General features: G+C 42.7%; 2 protein-coding genes across 10 annotated transcripts in view; one reads left to right on the forward strand and one right to left on the reverse strand.

Annotated features, from left to right (window-relative positions):
• LOC139478303 (collagen alpha-1(IX) chain-like) overlaps window positions 1-19,130 on the reverse strand; it is a 238,078-nt gene that overhangs the window by 41,194 nt on the left and 177,754 nt on the right. For 8 of the 9 annotated variants that reach the window (XM_071260719.1, XM_071260721.1, XM_071260725.1 and 5 more), the window contains 4 exons: window positions 18,683-18,772; window positions 17,289-17,342; window positions 14,277-14,330; window positions 1,222-1,266 (listed from right to left, as the gene is read on the reverse strand). In XM_071260719.1, coding sequence (XP_071116820.1) covers window positions 1,222-1,266; window positions 14,277-14,330; window positions 17,289-17,342; window positions 18,683-18,772 — 243 coding nt within the window. The remainder of the gene's footprint in view (window positions 1-1,221; window positions 1,267-14,276; window positions 14,331-17,288; window positions 17,343-18,682; window positions 18,773-19,130) is intronic. The other variant, XM_071260724.1, reaches the window with a different exon arrangement.
• On the forward strand, window positions 4,566-8,821 carry LOC139478681 (uncharacterized). The gene is made up of 2 exons (XM_071261249.1): window positions 4,566-4,688; window positions 5,567-8,821. Exons 1-2 carry the CDS (start codon window positions 4,566-4,568, stop codon window positions 8,819-8,821), a joined length of 3,378 nt encoding a protein of 1,125 aa, XP_071117350.1.

Raw genomic sequence — 19,130 nt, forward strand, 5'->3', positions numbered from 1 at the left:
GTGGTTAACATTTCTTAGCTTTTGGCCCAATTTTCTTAACCCCTTAGAAAAATCACGAACCAAAGTTAGTGCGACCTAGTCAAACATGCGTGACATATATCGTTTCCACATCTCAGAATCATTACAGAAGTCGGTGATAGATCTCCGACATTCCTCTGTAAAGAGGGCCTAGTGTACTGGAACGAGCTGCCTAAAGAAGATGGGGCCGCAGCGATATCGCGGTGTTGGCTTACGATTCGGTTGTGGCACCCAAGGAACTACCCCACGGTGGGTGGGGGGTAGGTTTTTATTTATTTTTTTTTGGGGGGGGGGGGGGGAGCGAACTCATCGTGTGTGATACTACTACATGCAGTATCAGCCGGTTATTTACTTCCATGTTTTCTCGCGTTGTTGAATCATAACAGACACCCCGGGATGAAACGCCATTGATGGGCTGTGTAGGACATACGGAGACTTCTATTGGCTGGACGGATGGAAACCGACGTTGAAACCTTCTTCTGACCAGTATTGGCGATAACTTGCTTAAATGCTAACTATATTATCTTATTTATGATATAACAAAAAACAATGCTTTGTTTACACTAACATCGTTCCTGCTCCTGTTTAAGTATGCTGTTTTCCACCCACCGTAAAGAGAGCGATGGTCATCATGTCATCATGTATAATAGACCGCTTGCGTGGCATTGGGATTGTTGGTGTAGCTGTGTTAGTGAGTGAGGGTTGAGTTAGTGAGTGAGTTGGAATGTATGCCGCATTAAACAATATGCCAGGCTTCACGTAGTGTGTCATGATTATAATCGACCCTGTGAATTAGGTGTGACAAGCAAACACTTTAACTACTAGGCTACCCTCCTCTCCTGAGAGAGTTGAAGTGTGGTGGCCTCTTTATTATCTCATCTCATCTCTCCGTAACAGTATTCCAGTTATATCACGGCGTGTCAGCTTAATGTGGGAGGAAAGCCCGAAGTGATGCAGGTCTTAGACGTTTACCACTTCGGTAAACACCACGAGCACGGGTATGGTGCTGACAAACCTAGAAACATAATAGGGGCGAACCGAGATTCGAACCCACAATCAAAGGTTTCTGGCGTGCCCAAGAGACGCAACTCTGCACAGCGAATTGCGGCGCCTTAGACGACTGAGCTTCTCGTGAAGCCTTGCAGGTGCGTGATGTGGTAGTGGTAGATGCATGGTGATGTGTCGGATGCCGCTGGGCCTTACCTTGGGGCCGATGTACCCCTTGTCCCCCGGTTGTCCCGGATCTCCCTGAAGAAGAGAGGTGTACATTAGTGGCCAGGTCATTCAGAATCTTCCCAATGTCAGACGTAACACGATAATAATTTTAATTTTGTTTTTGCTGGCATCATATAAATAAATGCTGGGTGTACAACTATGTACAACGTTCCCCGCTATGACTCTTGTGTGTATATATATTGGGTCTTGTTCAGACAGAGTTTAATAATAATAATAATAATAATCATCATCATCATCATAACAATAGGTGTGATATGAATAAAGAAGTTGAAATACATCAGTCAACTCTGTCTTCATTGATACGACAGATTCTAAATGCGGCTTAAAGATATAATCCCCCCTAAACATTCCAGTAGAAGCATCACCACGGCATGCGACAACGCCGGTCGACCTCTTGTATTAGCGTATCATCAGTACCGGGTGATACGGCTGTGTCAGGGTAACTGTATCCCCCATTAACACGGCTCTGATTGTATCACAGCCATCAGAGGGCGGATGGAAGAACCCTTAAAATATACACAGATTACTTTTCAGTCCTACGTACAACCCCCTTAGCAGTGCTCGATCTGAGCACATCTAAGATCTCTGTTGCTGTCAACACCAATTTTCTGGTGGACAATTAATTAACACACTGGGGGGGTGGGGTGAGGTGCGGGAGACATTCTCCAGCATCTGGATGGTTTAGGATTTCTTGCTAACTTGAATAAAGATAAACAATCTAATTTTAGCTACAGTTAATATTCCATGGTTCTCCCACTACGATTTGTTTTACTCTCAACAAGCTGTGTACACACGTGGACATAGAAATATCTTGTGAGAGAATATATTTTATCAGTGAAGTTAATATATTCATCACGCACAGTGCTACATTTATGAGCCTGGATACATCATGAAGTTGGGTGAGTAATGTTTTAAGTTATTCCTTGTGACTTCTGTAAATATATATTTATTTAGAGATGTATATGTATTGAGAAATGATAACATACACACCAGTTACCATTTACTTTCGAGAAAAACAGTTGAAATGTAAATCCAAACAGAATTATCTAACCTAATTATAATTAATTGTATATTTGATAAACTAATTCCTTGATAATGTATACACTCTTTGAAACCATATTGAAACTTAATTTGGGTATGAAAAAACAGCATAATACCAGCAAGCAAACTTTTTTTTTTAGGCTTGCTTTACAAGGATGTTTGGGCTGAGCACAATACCGGTTTTAGTTGATAAGGAGAACAAATGGATCAACATTGAGGACTTCTGTAAATTTTTGAGAACTGAACACCATGAAGAAGACAGAATAAAGATAAAAAAAGAAAATATCCGAAGAGAAGTTGCTTCCTATCGCAATAATTATATCAAGACAGACGGAAATGCAATTTTTCTCAATACAGTTGCAATTGTAAAATACATTTGTCACCACAGTGATGACTTTAGAATATGCTCAAAGATAACACAGAGCATTCACAGCAGTATATTTGGAGGCCAACAGAAAACAAACTCAAGAACATTATTTGACTTATATAAACAGATTGCAACATCACAATTTACACATGATATCAATTACCTTATTGATTACACTGCCATTGAATCAGATGTTCCGAATTTGGAAATATTATACAAGAAGCATTTCACAGAGAAGGAGTGGTCTTACATTTGTTTGTTTGAGTTGCACTTTGCAAATGACATTGTAGCGACTGAGCGTGATAATACCACTGACAAAAAATGGGAATATTTTGGAACAGTTGCCAGTGCAAAACATCTTAGCAGTGCTATACTGAAAACTGCAAAATCCACAATCACAAGACGACTAGACAGATATAGTTCGCACATTGAAGCAGAAGGCATTGAGATATACGCAACATTTCGTCATCGCCCTCATATTGTAGAAAATCAAATATTGAATGATCTAACTAACATTTTCCCTGGAGAAATACTATCAGTCACCTGCGTGAGTTGCCATTGTGTTTCAACCAAAAATCATCAAGATCTTGTGGAGGTGTTTGTGGAATGTAACACAGCAATTGAGGAAAGAAATGCTGAACTTCTACAAAGGATCATTACCAGTAGGCTGAATCAAGAGCACTGCTTACAATGTCATCTCATTGTGTTGTTTCCACTTGGATCACTTGAACCATATTACCAAAAGAATGGCCAAATTGCAAGGTTAAGTCTTCATGATGACTTTCGCATGAAGAAACTTCAAAGTGAAAGCTTTCTGCAGCTCAATGCTCTTTCACAAAATGAAGTTACAGAGATTTCCCTCGATTCCCGTGAAAAATGTCGATCTTGTTTCACAGCAAATCTACCGAAACCACTCTCTGTCTCTAACTTTGAAATCCTTAAGGAATGGACTTTGGATGTACCACTGGTTGTGCAAATCGTCTTGGATACATTCATCAACAAAGATACCATTCACCAATCGAATAACACCCAAAAGACCATGAAGAAGAAATTGGAACGACTCTATACAGCTTATGACCTGCTATTGAATACTTACAACAAGAATTTTATCGGAGTTCTGCAGCAGGCAACGACTGATGAGCTTCTAATGAACTACCATAGCATAAGCAATGTCTTCTCAATAACAAGTGCTTCTGGAATAACAACATCTTTGTCCCTTGCTGAAAGAAATTTAACAAGCAAATCCATTGATGACACCTTGTACTTTGCAACCTATATCAAGGAACACCCTCTCACATATAATACCTTAGCAGGTGAAGTGAAGGGCATGGTGAGCATGAGAGGATGCCACATAGTGCTGATGCTTGACAATCTTGTCCGCCTGAAGTACCACAGTGACCCAAGCCCAGGAGAAAATCGTTCGAAACAGCTCTGCATGTTGCCAATAACACTGCAAGGCATGCCAAAGGATTCAGTTGAAACAGAATCTTGGCATGATGCAAACATATGCAACGGGACACTTGCATGCCAATGCAAACGACAAATATCACTGTCAAAACCTGAAGCTTTTGATGTCATTCTGAATCCTTCCACACAAGAAACAACCAGTATTGGAATATTTCACAAGATTTGCCGATGGGGAAGTACCCGATTGTGGAGACTACTAGATGGTAAGCATAGTTACTATTGTACTTGTAATAAGTCTTTCCCATTTTACATAAATACTTGAAAAACCTATACTCTGTAATGAGCAGAAAACCAAATACATTTGCCTATTTACAGTTACCTTCTTAGTTCTATTCAAAGTTAATAATGTTCCATCCACAGAATTAAAGGAAGATTGTTACACTTTTCAGATGGCTTGTGTACGAAAACAGCATGGCTACGGACATATTTCAAGGAAATGACACCTGAAAAAAATGAAGATCTTCAGGAAGGCTGTGATGTACAATCCCAGGACCAAATAGATGTTGTTGATTCTGTTGCTGCAGATGTCACAATGTATGATGTGGAATCTCCATTGCAGGTGAGTGTGAGTGCGTGTGCGAGTGTGTGTGTGTGTGTGTGTGCGAGTGTGTGTGTATGTGCGTGTGCGTGTGCGTGTGTGTGAGTGTGTGTGCATGTGCGTGTGAATGTGTGTGTGCATGTGAGTGCGTGTGTGGGTGTGTGTGTGTGCGTGCGAATGTGTGTGTGCGAGTGTATGTGAGTATGTGCATGTGAGTGTGTGCGTGTGTGTGTTCATGTGAGTGTGTGTGTGTGTGCGAGTGTTTTGTGTGAGTGTTTTGTGTGAGTTTGTGTGCATGTGAGTGTGTGTGTGTGCGTGTTAGTGTGTGTGTGTGTGTGCATGTGAGTATGTGCATGTTAGTGTGTGTGTGTGTGTGTGTGTGTGTGTGTGTGCGAGTGTGTGTGTGAGTGTGCGCGCGAGTGTTTGTGCGTGTGTGTGAGTGTGTGAATGTGTGTGTGCATGTGAGTGCGTGTATGGGGGTGAGTGTGAGTGTATGTGTGCGAGTGTGTGTGCTAGTGTATGTGAGTATGTGCATGTAAGTGTGTGTGTGCGAGAGCGTGTGTGTGCATCTGTGTTTGCATTTGTGTGTGTGTTCATGTGAGTGTATGTGCGTGTGTTAGTGTGTGTGTGTGCGAGTGTGTGTGTGAGAGTGTGCATGTGAGTGTGTGTTAGTGTGTGTGTGCGTGTGAATCTGTGTGTGTGCATGTCAGTGTGTGTGTATGTGAATGTGAGTGTGTGTGTGAGTGTGTGCGAGTGTATGTATGTTTGCATGTATGTATGTATGTATGTATGTATGTATGTATGTATGTATGTATGTATGTTAAAACAATTATATATGAAAAACACAACTAACACCAAAAAAAGGGTGGTCATAATTCAAAAATGTTTTTCTCCTTTAGATTGCCCCATGTGACCTACCAGATTGCATTGAAGGCCAGTCTGATAGTGAGGAAGAGGACTACCTTATTGATATAATGACAGCTGTTGATGTCCTAGAAAAAGAAGCAGCTGGTGATGCCAACAGTGCAGACACAACCATGGATGGGATTGCCACAGGTTTAGATGACTCCCTGCTAGAAACCTCAATAGATCAGTTGACTTTAGATGATGACACACCAAGAGATGAAAACATCATGACTGCATTTGGCTTCCAGAAGTATTCACCCCCTCCTTTGCTTACCAGACATCCACCTCCAGCTTCTGGCAGAGATGATGACATAAACAAGCTTAGGGAGATCTTGGATGATATTCTGATCAAGACTGAGCTGGATGATAATCTTGGATACGATGTTTGCCTTGACAGGATACTTTTAGGACCAGACAACAAAATTGGTATGAATTTGTTGTCCTTGATTAAGGAAAACAAAAAGTATGCAAAGTTTTTGCCAGAGTTTCCCCTCTTACATCTGAGAAAGTCCAAGGTGAATACTTTGTTTAGTGCATACAAACATGCTGGCCTTGTTGAGCTGCTCATGGTTATGAGAGATCAAGATGTCACAGAATGGTCAAAGCTACTAACAGCTGATCACATCGACACAGCCACAAGACATGTTAGAAGAATTGCTCAGGCATTGCAAATGGCATTCTTACTGAAATTTATACAGTCTTTGGATGATGATGATGCGAAGATAATCACATGGCAATTGATCACAGGAAAGTCAACTACTGCCTCTGAGACATGGGATGAACGAATGATGCAATTCATGGATAAAGGAAGGCAAATGAATGCTACTTTTGCCCTCCATTATGACATGATGACACACTGCAATGAAGTAGTTGCTATTTCAGTTTCAGAACGGCTCGGGGGCTCCAAAGGATACAGTCTCCTATTGGGAACTGTAAAGTCATCTTTGAAGTTTTCTTTCTTGAATGGTGCTACCTCGTATGCTCCCTATTGTGCAAGGCTACTGGCTCATCACTATACAGCAGGCATCTTCCACCAGAAGCTAAAGGAGACACTGTACTCAACACCTATTGGGAACAGTACGGTAAATTTTGCTTGTGATACCAAGAGGGAGATGGACCACAAAGATGCACTGAAGGGATTTAGATCGGGCTCATCTCTTGAATCTGCTTCAAGAAGGATGTCGCTTATTGATGCGTTCAATGATATCCATTCCACCAAGGAGAAGACCAAAGAAAATGACGGAGTACAGTGGTTATTTTCAAACGTAGATGCTGAGCACATTTTCAGGGTAGTGGAAGTAATTTTACGCCAGAATTCTTTGTCTTTGGAGGCCTGTACCACTCCATTCAACATGTATTCTGAAAAGAGGTCTTTACTGTCCAGAGAAATTCTTGATGATGACACCAGAGCAATTGGCGAATATCTGATACAAAAGTTCATTTGTCATGACCAACTGTTTGGTTTATCCTCTGCTGATGTTCCAAGCCTAATGACAGTGGAAGGTCCTAAACCACTGCTCAGCAGAGTGAAGAGATCCAAAGGTGTTACCATCAAGAGGACAATCAAAGCTTCTAGATACGTCCAACAGTCTGAACGAGATGAGAAAGAAGCTAAACGATCCAAGGCCATCAGACGGGAAGTTAAGCAAACGGATTGCCTTTCCTCAGAAATGAACATGTGCCAAGCACTCGTGAAACCAGACTGCAGCAAACCTAAGGTCCAGAAATCAACTTCTATGAAGAATGCTCTCATGAAATGCATTGAAGATTGTCAGGCAGGAAACAGACATGGTGTCATTGAGTCTGTTAAAGGACCCTTGCCAATATGGTTGACAGGTAATGTAAAGTTAGTTACCCTTGAATTTGCTGGAGTGAAATTTAAAAGTAAAGTTATCACAGGAAAGCAATATCTGCACTATGTACAAAATGCTATATTGCGTCCCCTACCGTCAAAAATGCCAAATTTGGAGAGAATAGTGCTCTGTGAAGAGAAGTATTCCTTCACTCCCGATCAGTTTAAGGCAGGCACAAGGCAACAGAGAAAAAAGGCCTGCAGTGTATCTTCTATTACCCATCTGAAACCAGCTGATGATGCCATTACACAGCAACGATTTCAACGAGATGTCATAACTGGAACAACATTTGGAAAATCTCTCATTAGCAAGTATGTTGCAGCTAACGCTAAAGACCTGCTATTGCCACCAGGCATTACACTTGACATCGACAGTGAACTTGAAATGCACACCTGTACGTGTGATGGAGCTTGCACATGCAAACATTATGCAACGCCAATCCGTTGTACATTTGACAAAGAAAGTCAAAAACCAACCATTACAGCTCTGGTGGATGTTCAACAACGTAAAGGTGAAGCAGAAATGTCACAGGTAGACTGGCTAATAGCCAGCAGATCTGATCTCAAAGCAGGCGAAAAGGTTGTCAGTTTGATTACATCAGGTGACATTGATGCTGTCTGCATTCATCTCTATGCCATATCCAAGCACTGGCCTCGTGATGACAATGGCTCTTTTATAAATGAAGTTTTTGTGGTTCTGCAGAAGCCACATATGCTTCATGATATCTACAACATCACAGCCATCATTCAACTTTTTGAGGACAAATACCAAGATCCAGACATAGGAGTGAAGCTGGCATTGGGTCTCTGCATTGGAGGGAATGACTTCATCCCCAAATTCAAAGGTATCTCACATACCCAAATTTTGAAGACATACCTCTCCAGCAGTCACTTCAGGCAAAATCTTTTCCAGATTTCGAAAGGAACACAACCCTCAATTGACAAAGATATTTATGAAGATTTCGTAAAACATCTCTACTGTCCAAAAAATGTATCTCCAAATTCTGTTACCGTAGAAGAAGTAAGAGCGGTGAGCATGAAACTGAAAAAGAAATCTGATGACAGCTTTATCTCCCAGCTTGAGCTCAGAAATGCCGAAACATGGATGCCACCTACCAGTGCTCTCCATCGCCTAGCTGACCTGATCCAACTCCAGGTAGAGTACCTGGAGACAGCAGGATACCATGATGCTGATCTGCCGGATTTCATGGCTTCCTCATGCCTCAAAATAACAAAAACAGGAGAGGTCGAATATGACTTTGGACCAGAGGTCCATATGAATGTACAGGACATCCAAACTAAAATTAAAGATGGCAAGAGAAAGCAAGAAGATACTCCACAGAAAGGACAAAGGAGGAAGAGACAACTTACATCCACACCCAGAAAGAAACCTTGAAAATATAGTCCGTACCTTCATTGACATCATCAGACTTCAGACGTCACTTAACTATTCAAAAGACAATGTTGATAAATATTTAGAGGAAGATGTTATACATACCAAAGTTGACAATGTGAACAACATAATTCAGCATTTTGTTAGTACTGCTTCCTTCAAAGAAGAATTCAACACATTTCACAAACAGTTTCTATCACACAATCAGGACATGACAGTTCATTTCTTGTGGATAGTGAAAATGAAAAGACATTTTATGCTCATATTATCACAGTGTATTTCAATAGTCAGTATTTTGTAGATATTTGTGCCTTGTATTTGTAACATCTACAATATGGATAGATATGTATCTTCTCATGACCAATTTGTATAAAGTAGAACATGTTTATCAAAATCATACTATCAGTTTGTACTAAGCAATGTACAGACATTTAAATCAGCATATGTTATGGCCAGACAACAGGCAGTACATGGACATGTTTTCACTATGTTGTGGAAAGTGATACAGATGATACTGTCATAAACACTTTGTACCACCACACAGTCGTGTGAATTACCATTATTTTATGTACTTATTTTATGAACACTTAACCCTGTAACAGTACATGAACATGCCATTTTTGTCGATGATTGAAAACGGCAGACACATGTATGTCATAGCGCATCAATGTGCACTACATGATTCACGGCTCGGGAAGATCCGGTGTACAGCAACCCATGCTTGCCGTAAAAGGTGACTATGCTTGCCGTAAAAGGTGACTATGCTTGCCGTAAAAGATGACTATGCTTGTCGTAAAAAGCGACTAACGGTCGGGTGGTTAGGGTTGATAACTTGGTTGATGCATGTCATCCCAATTGCGTGGATCGATGCTCATGATGTCAGTCACTGGATTGTCTGATCCGGACTCGATTATTCACAGACCACCGTCATATAGCTGGAATATTGCTGAGTGCGGCTTTCAACAAAAAAAACATAATTGACACATCATATCAATCCATGATCCAAATGGGTTCTTTCATTGACTGTATGAAGTGCCTTATAATTTTTTTCTTTTCCAAAATCATAATTCACAACGATGTGTATATGTGTAAGTATATGTAAATAGTTAACCGAATCTGTTTGCAATACGTTTAGCATAGTGTTCATACAATACTATTTGATGCTGAATAACTTTCAGAAAATACATGCCAGAGCAACGTCACTGATTCCCCACATGCAAATCGTAAATTTGCTAAGTATGTTTACATGTATTTGTTAACAATGTTCTGAAAATGTTATGAATTTGATGTTATTAAATGAATCTTATAAAATGTTATTAGTTGAATGCTATGAGGTGATCACTGCTAATACAAATCAATGCTGTAAATACGTGTATTGTCATTTGTGTGTCCAAGACGGCGGATACATATACAAACATATAAAACGAACAACGGATATAATGAACTGATTTCTCTGGTCCCTTGTAGTTCGTTATATCCATGTTCTACTGTACTCGGAAGTTCATGCTCAGCTGTGTGCGTTCTGTTTTAAATTCATTTGATTTTTCCTATTTAATACATATTTATTGAAAGAACAAACCCTACTCTTTGCCTGGAGGACGCACTTTAGGTTCTCCCCTATTCCATTTACATTACAGAATGTTCATGCAAAGAAAATTTGCATCTCCTATCTAGGCCTTTTTAATATTTTTATTCAATGGTGTATGTCAACTTTCCGTTATAAGTAGAAGTGTACACCCTGCTCCCTGTGTGGGTATTTTTGAACAATAAATCTTCTTCTAATGTATAAAATATTATTGAATAGTTGCAAATTTTGGTGTAACTGTAAATCACTCCAATTCAACATAAACCATCAGTTCAACATTATACTCATTAATTAATCAACCATGTAATAATAAATAATAAAACCACTCATTCAACTTGCTGAAAACACAGGCTACACAGAATAGTAAAGAATTCCTCAAATGACACATCTGGAAGCAAGGTCGTAGCGCTAATGAGAAAAGTCAAGGAATGGGGTCAAGAAAGGTCGTATGGTAAGGCCTGTTGGCTGAAATTTATTTTGACACTTTACAACAAATACAAGTGATAGCTTATCGGGGCAAAATGCTGAGGAGACTGGGTTATACGTAGGACTGTTTTATTGATGGTGCTATTTACTCATATTTCATTGATAATAAACTGAACGTTTGAAGGGGGAGTCAGGCGTGTTGGATGATGTATCTCTGACCGCATCTCGGGATGCTGTGTACGTAGTGAACTCATATCATCCGATCTAAATTTACACACATTCCTGCCCCGGAAACAGATTTCAAACGGGTGATGGAGCTAATAAAAAAGTGTCATGTATTCATGTTCTCCCAACCTCCAAATGCCTATCGAAGACTTGGTGATTGAGCGTTCGGCGCTACCATCTGTCATCCATCCCCTCCTCCACGTCATCAACTACATCACGCTCTCTTTGTCTCAGTCAGTCTCTCGCTCCATCACCCATGTCGTCACTTACTCCACCACTCTCTCTTTGTCTCACTCAACCCCTCCCTCCTTCACTCCTTTTTTCACGCCTTCTCTCACTCCATCTCTCGGCCCATCCCTCACTCCTTAACTCACTCCATCACACCCATAACTCATTCTGCCACTCCCTCCGTCTCACGCTGTCACTCATTCCACCACTCAATCTCTCACTGTCACTCTTTCATTTCTCACTTCTCTCACTCCGTCTCTCACTTCATCTTATTCTCAGTCTCTCGCTCCGCCATTCACAACATTCATCACTCCACCTCTCTCCACGTCTCTAACTCAACCTCTCACTCCATCCATCTATCGCTCCATCCATCTCTCAGTCCGTCAGTCACTTCATCTCTTTCTCATCCTCACACTCCATCTCTTTCTCATCTACTCACCCCGTCACTCACTCCATCCCTTTCTCATCATTTAACTCCGCCACTCGCTCCATCTCTTTCTCATCCACTCACTCCGTCACTCACTCCATTTCTTTGTCATCCACGCACTCCGTCACTCGCTCCATTTCTTTCTCATCCACTCACTCCGTCACTCACTCCATTTCTTTGTCATCCACGCACTCCGTCACTCACTCCATCTCTTTCTCATCCTCTCACTCCGTCACTCGCTCCATCTCTTTCTCATCCACTCACTCCGTCACTCACTCCATTTCTTTCTCATCCACTCACTCCGTCACTCACTCCATCTCTTTCTCATCAACTCACTCCGTCACTCACTCCATTTCTTTCTCATCCACGCACTCTGTCACTCACTCCATCTCTTTCTCATCCTCTCACTCCGTCACTCACTCCATCTCTTTCTCATCCTCTCACTCCGTCACTCACTCCATCTCTTTCTCATCAACTCACTCCGTCACTCACTCCATCTCTTTCTCATCCTCTCACTCCGTCACTCACTCCATCTCTTTCTCATCAACTCACTCCGTCACTCACTCCATCTCTTTCTCATCCTCTCACTCCGTCACTCGCTCCATCTCTTTCTCATCCACTCACTCCGTCACTCACTCCATTTCTTTCTCATCCACTCACTCCGTCACTCACTCCATTTCTTTCTCATCCACTCACTCCGTCACTCACTCCATTTCTCTCTCATCCACGCACTCCGTCACTCACTCCATCTCTTTCTCATCCTCTCACTCCGTCACTCACTCCATCTCTTTCTCATCCTCTCACTCCGTCACTCACTCCATCTCTTTCTCATCCTCTCACTCCGTCACTCACTCCATCTCTTTCTCATCCTCTCAATCCGTCACTCGCTCCATCTCTTTCTCATCCACTCACTCCGTCACTCACTCCATTTCTTTCTCATCCTCTCACTCCGTCACTCGCTCCATCTCTTTCTCATCCACTCACTCCGTCATTCACTCCATTTCTTTCTCATCCTCTCACTCCGTCACTCGCTCCATCTCTTTCTCATCCACTCACTCCGTCACTCACTCCATTTCTTTCTCATCCACTCACTCTGTCACTCACTCCAACTCTTTCTCATCCTCTCACTCCGTCACTCGCTCCATCTCTTTCTCATCCACTCACTCCGTCACTCACTCCATTTCTTTCTCATCCACTCACTCCGTCACTCACTCCAACTCTTTCTCATCCTTTCACTCCGTCACTCACTCCATTTCTTTCTCATCCACTCACTCCGTCACTCACTCCATTTCTTTCTCATCCACTCACTCCGTCACTCACTCCAACTCTTTCTCATCCACTCACTCCGTCACTCACTCCATTTCTTTCTCATCCTCTCACTCCGTCACTCACTCCATCTCTTTCTCATCCACTCACTCCGTCACTCGCTCCATTTCTTTCTCATTCACTCACACCGTCACTCGCTCCATCTCTTCCTCATCCACTCACTCCATCTCTTTCTCATCCACTCACTCCGTCACTCGCTCCATCTCATCCTCTCACTCCATTTCTTTCTCATCCACTCACTCTGTCACTCACTCCAACTCTTTCTCATCCTCTCACTCCGTCACTCGCTCCATCTCTTTCTCATCCACTCACTCCGTCACTCACTCCATCTCTTTCTCATCCTCTCACTCCGTCACTCGCTCCAACTCTTTCTCATCCTCTCACTCAATCCATCTATCACTCCATCTCTTTCTCATCCTCTCACTCCGTCACTCACTCCATCTCTTTCTCATCCTCTCACTCAATCAATCTATCACTCCATCTCTTTCTCATCCACTCACTCCGTCACTCACTCCATTTCTTTCTCATCCACTCACTCCGTCACTCGCTCCATCTCATCCTCTCACTCCATCTCTTTCTCATCCTCTCACTCCGTCACTCACTCCATCTCTTTCTCAACCTCTTACTCCATCTCTTTCTCATCCACTCACTCCATCTCTTTCTCATCCACTCACTCCATCTCTTTCTCATCCACTCACTCCGTCACTCGCTCCATCTCATCCTCTCACTCCGTCATTCGCTCCATCTCTTTTTCATCCTTTCACTCCGTCACTCATTCCATCGCTTCCTCATCCTTTCACTCCGTCACTCACTCCATCTCTTTGTCATCCACTCACTCCGTCACTCACTCCATCTCTTTTACATCCCTTCACTCCGTCACTCGCTCCATATCTTTCTCAACCTCTCACTCCATCACACACTTTCTCTTCGTCGTGCACTCAGGGGCGGTCGGGTAGCCTCGTGGTTCAAGCGTTCGCTCGTCACGCCGAAAGCCCGGGTTCAATTCCCGATGTGGGTACAATGTGTGAAGCCAATTTCTGGTGTCCCCCGCCGTGATATTGCTGGAATATTGCTAAAAGCGGCGTAAAACCATACTCACTCACTCACTCATCGTGCACTCATTCTCTCATCCCTCTTCTACAGTCGAGCAGTGTGTCAACGCGAGGACGCTGTCAGCCATTTCTTATGGAATATAGATAAAATATTGGGTCTTTTTCTGGAAACGTGCAGAATGTACTTACAGGTATCCCAGCCTCGCCCTTTACTCCGAGTGCTCCCGCCGAGCCGCGAGGCCCCTGGAACAAGAACATTCTTTGTGTAAAAACACACAACATGCATGGAGCGCCCCTAGTACCTGTGTCACCACCTGCGTGAGGTATAACAGCCTCTGTATTACCCCAGGGTTAAGATTGTACCTGCGTGTGGTATAACAGCCTCTGTATTACCCCAGGGTTAAGATTGTACCTGCGTGTGGTATAACAGCCTCTGTATTACCCCAGGGTTAAGATTGTACCTGCGTGAGGTATAACAGCCTCTGTATTACCCCAGGGTTAAGATTGTACCTGCGTGTGGTATAACAGCCTCTGTATTACCCCAGGGTTAAGATTGTACCCGCGTGTGGTATAACAACCTCTATATTACCCCAGGGTTCAGATTGTACCTGCGTGTGGTATAACAACCTCTATATTACCCCAGGGTTCAGATTGTACCTGCGTGTGGTATAACAACCTCTATATTACCCCAGGGTTAAGATTGTACCCGCGTGTGGTATAACAACCTCTATATTACCCCAGGGTTCAGATTGTACCCGCGTGTGGTATAACAACCTCTGTATTATCCCAGGGTTAAGATTGTACCCGCGTGTGGTATAACAACCTCTATATTACCCCAGGGTTCAGATTGTACCCGCGTGTGGTATAACAACCTCTATATTACCCCAGGGTTAAGATTGTACCCGCGTGTGGTATAACAACCTCTATATTACCCTAGGGTTCAGATTGTACCTGCGTGTGGTATAACAACCTCTATATTACCCCAGGGTTAAGATTGTACCTGCGTGTGGTATAACAACCTCTATATTACCCCAGGGTTAAGATTGTACCCGCGTGTGGTATAACAACCTCTATATTATCCCAGGGTTAAGATTGTACCCGCGTGTGGTATAGCAACCTCTGTATTATCCCAGGGTTAAGATTGCATCTGCGTGTGGTATAACAACCTCTATATTACCCCAGGGTTAAGATTGTACCCGCGTGTGGTAAAACAACCTCTATATTACCCCAGGGTTAAGATTGCACCTGCGTGTGGTATAACAACCTCTATATTACCCCAGTGTTAAGATTGTACCCGCGTGTGATATAACAACCTCTATATTACCCCAGGGTTAAGATTGTACCCGCGTGTGGTATAACCACCTCTATATTACCCCAGTGTTAAGATTGTACCTGCGTGTGGTATAACAACCTCTATATTACCCCAGGGTTAAGATTGTACCCGCGTGTGGTATAACAACCTCTATATTACCCCAGGGTTAAGATTGTACCCGCGTGTGGTATAACAGCCTCTATATTACCCCAGGGTTAAGATTGTACCCGCGTGTGGTATAACAACCTCTATATTACCCCAGGGTTAAGATTGTACCTGCGTGTGGTATAGCAACCTCTGTATTATCCCAGGGTTAAGATTGTATCTGCGTGTGGTATAACAACCTCTATATTACCCCAGGGTTAAGATTGTACCCGCGTGTGGTATAACAACCTCTATATTACCCTAGGGTTAAGATTGTACCTGCGTGTGGTAAAACAACCTCTATATTACCCCAGGGTTAAGATTGCACCTGCGTGTGGTATACCCACCTCTATAATACCCCAGGGTTAAGATTGTACCCGCGTGTGGTATAACAACCTCTATATTATCCCAAGGTTAAGATTGTATCTGCGTATGGTACAACAACCTCTATGTTACCCTAGGGTTAAGGTTGCACCTGCGTGTGGTATAACAACCTCTATATTACCCCAGGGTTAAGGTTGTACCTGCGAGTGGTATAACATCCTCCATATTACCCCAGGGTTAAGATTGTACCTGCGTGTGGTATAACAATGTCTACATTATCATTTATCAATTGATACATGAAAACACCGATCCCACCCGTTATAACACGACGCGGGGAAGCTGCTCGTCTGTCATACAGACCCTGAAACATATATATCCAATACAGCCCATGCAAGTCAATAATGTTTTGCAAGTCCAGATAATGCAGTATCTGAAAATGAGTATAGTCTCTGGGCTCCTTTTTATTATAATTTAGAGAGATAATTTAACAGCTGTTTTTTTCTGTAAGGTATGCTCATTTCAGTGACTAGATGTAAGTCTAGGTAAGATATGTTCATTTTAGTGAATCAGATAAGAGACTAGATGTAAGTCTATGAGGTTGCATCTGTTGAAATTAAATCTGCTGCCTCAGCGATGAAGTCAACCCAGCCAGCATGTAGAGTCATTACCTCCGACGTGAGGTGCACCCCCCCCCCCTCCCCCATCCCCCGCCGTGTTGGCCCAGGGGAAGCCATGTATGTACTTGTGGTCGGACAAGTTACGTTCTTGATGGGGGAGGCCATAGCCTTGAATATCTTCACACGATCGCCCGAGTGAGTGAGTAGATAATTCAGCTTCAAGCGGCTTGTGCTTGCTGGCCACATGCAAGTTTTGTAAGTGCACCTTTCGCGATAATGTGTGACACCTCTACTTGTTGCTAGGTAAGATGCGCGACACAAAGGGACATCCCTATACAACCCGGACCGCATAAATGACATCCCATGACACAACCGGTCGAAAGAAAGTATACACTTTTTGATTTGACAATATAAATACAACCGTCATAAAAACGCCCCTAGGCTGAAAACAGTCACCGAAACACTGCAAACTATATGCAAAAATTAGGGTAGCTTTTTTCTTTTAAAGCACAACTATGATACTATCATCAAATACAGTACCATCGCTTAAGCATTTGTTGTTGGTTTCATATCAGCCATCAAACATGGGTGAACGTATACTTTCTTTTGCCCGGCATTATGTTTTTAAACCAACTGCGTCGGTACCCACGATATCATATACCTGATATCAATGATATCGCTAACATTGACACTGCCTGACAATGTAAAGAGAATCCTTTATTATTCTTGTAAAAAAATGTTTTATTGAAAGGACGAAGTTTGGCATCATAGCCCATATAATCGTGTTCTGTCCTTGATACTCACCCTTGGTCCTTTATCTCCCGGCACCCCTCGAGCTCCCGGAAGCCCTGCTGGACCCTGTCAATATTCAATTGGTAGGAGAATGAGTGTGTGCATCAGCGTCCGAGGGAGGCGGACATGCAAAGCGGTACTTACCGCGCGCTAAGTTTGCGCAGCCATGCGTTAAGACGGGTTTTTTATGTTTGGACTGTGCTTGGTTTATGGGTTGATCCGCTGGGACGGACGGTGGGGGAGGTAGCAGGTGCTCCGCCCGTGGGGTAGACGGCATGAGGACAGGGTGGGGCAGATGGGAGGGAGGGTGGGGCAGGTGGGAGCGAGGGTGGGGGCAGCGCTCTAGGACATCACAGGTGGGAATTTGATCAAACGTTTCAGAATCCAGTAACAATTATGTTGGTCAATGGAGACATTACTGTGATTTAAAAAAGAGGAGACATTCTATCAAATTCCGGTTTTATTTTTCTTAGCTTGGAGAAAACATTTTTTCAGTGGACAAACACTGATTTATATATTCCTCATTATTTGGACTAGAAGAAAGGATAGAATTATTGAATAATATATTTATTTATATTTGGATGGGATTTGAAGTAATATCATTCATGATAAACAAAACTACAAACAGTACATTCGTAGTCCGATATTACACCTGATAACTCAAGAGGTTGAAGCACGTGTTAATTACAGATGTCTTGCCTTGCAACGCTCGCTGTGCAGCAGTACCCGGATGTGCGTCAACTCACCTGCGCACAGAGACTGAGCGCCGCCACTGAGCTTCAGTGATCAGACTCGCTCTGGAATACTGGGGACAACAGGCAACAAAATGGGTCATCAATATACGTGTATAGCATGAACAACCGGTAGAGGCGTCTTGACGCGATGTGCGCTTGCTAGAGGTAGGCTCCATTTTTGAAACTAAAGAAATGACTGAGGTCAGATCAAGAATAATTCCATAAACAGAGCCAAGCAATTTGTCTAACTCTTTGCAACGCATGCGCATTCAGAACGCTTCCGCCGGAAACAAGTACTACTCCTCTGATTTCTGTGCGTTAAAAGTCAATCATCTGAGAGACTCAAAATCAATATGCGCTTGGAAAATAAGGATGTCGCGAGCGCAAAATATATGAAGGATATTACTTATAGATATACGACCAGTACACAGGCGAGTCTAATATGTCTAAAAGCGACTGGACGATAGTAAATGGAAAGGCGTGTTGAGGGAAAATATGAGTGACCCTCTCCCATATAGGTGTATGACTCTCATACTTCATTATTGTTGGGAAAGTATGGAATTTGAAAAAAAGGATTTGACGAAAGGAGAGTGCATGTCTAGACTATGGCGTGTGAGGAAGAGCATCCCCCGGGTCGACAGCATACATGCAAAAAAACCAATGGAGTAGTACTTGAAACTTCTTGATAAGATCCTCCCATACCGCTTTGCCCTCCTGCGGCTCCGACAGCAGACCTGGAATCCCAGGCGGACCTGGGGGCCCCTGAAACATGACATATCACACAGTTACCTCCCCTGAAACAGAATGTCAAAAGTTATCTCCCTTAGACTGTTGCGGTTTTTCAAGCGCTTGCTTTGCACGACTACGTCTGGAGCCTTATCGTCAGCAGCATGTGGCGTAAGTAACTCATATAACGCTGCTGAATGTTGCATTTAAATAATGATAAAGGGGAGCTTACCTCAAGGATGACGTAAAGAAAAGAAAATACATGCATTTAAACTGACTTCCTCATTGCAAACTGACGTTGGTGTTTTCAATGCGCTGATGCTCGTATGGTTCGTTTCTATACATTTAACTCATTTATTTCATTATCTTCAACATAACACTGTCAACAGTTCTA

This window comes from Haliotis cracherodii, unplaced genomic scaffold (assembly GCF_022045235.1).
Source record: "Haliotis cracherodii isolate W230 unplaced genomic scaffold, xgHalCrac1.p SCAF_4, whole genome shotgun sequence".
NCBI classification, from domain to species: Eukaryota; Metazoa; Mollusca; class Gastropoda; order Lepetellida; family Haliotidae; genus Haliotis; species Haliotis cracherodii.

Bases quoted from the DNA above. Each gene is read 5' to 3' on its own strand.
- LOC139478681 (XM_071261249.1), top strand. From the start codon at position 4,566: ATGACACCTGAAAAAAATGAAGATCTTCAGGAAGGCTGTGATGTACAA. The intron at 4,689-5,566 runs GTGAGTGTGAGT...TTTCTCCTTTAG, and splicing joins ATGTGGAATCTCCATTGCAG to ATTGCCCCATGTGACCTACC.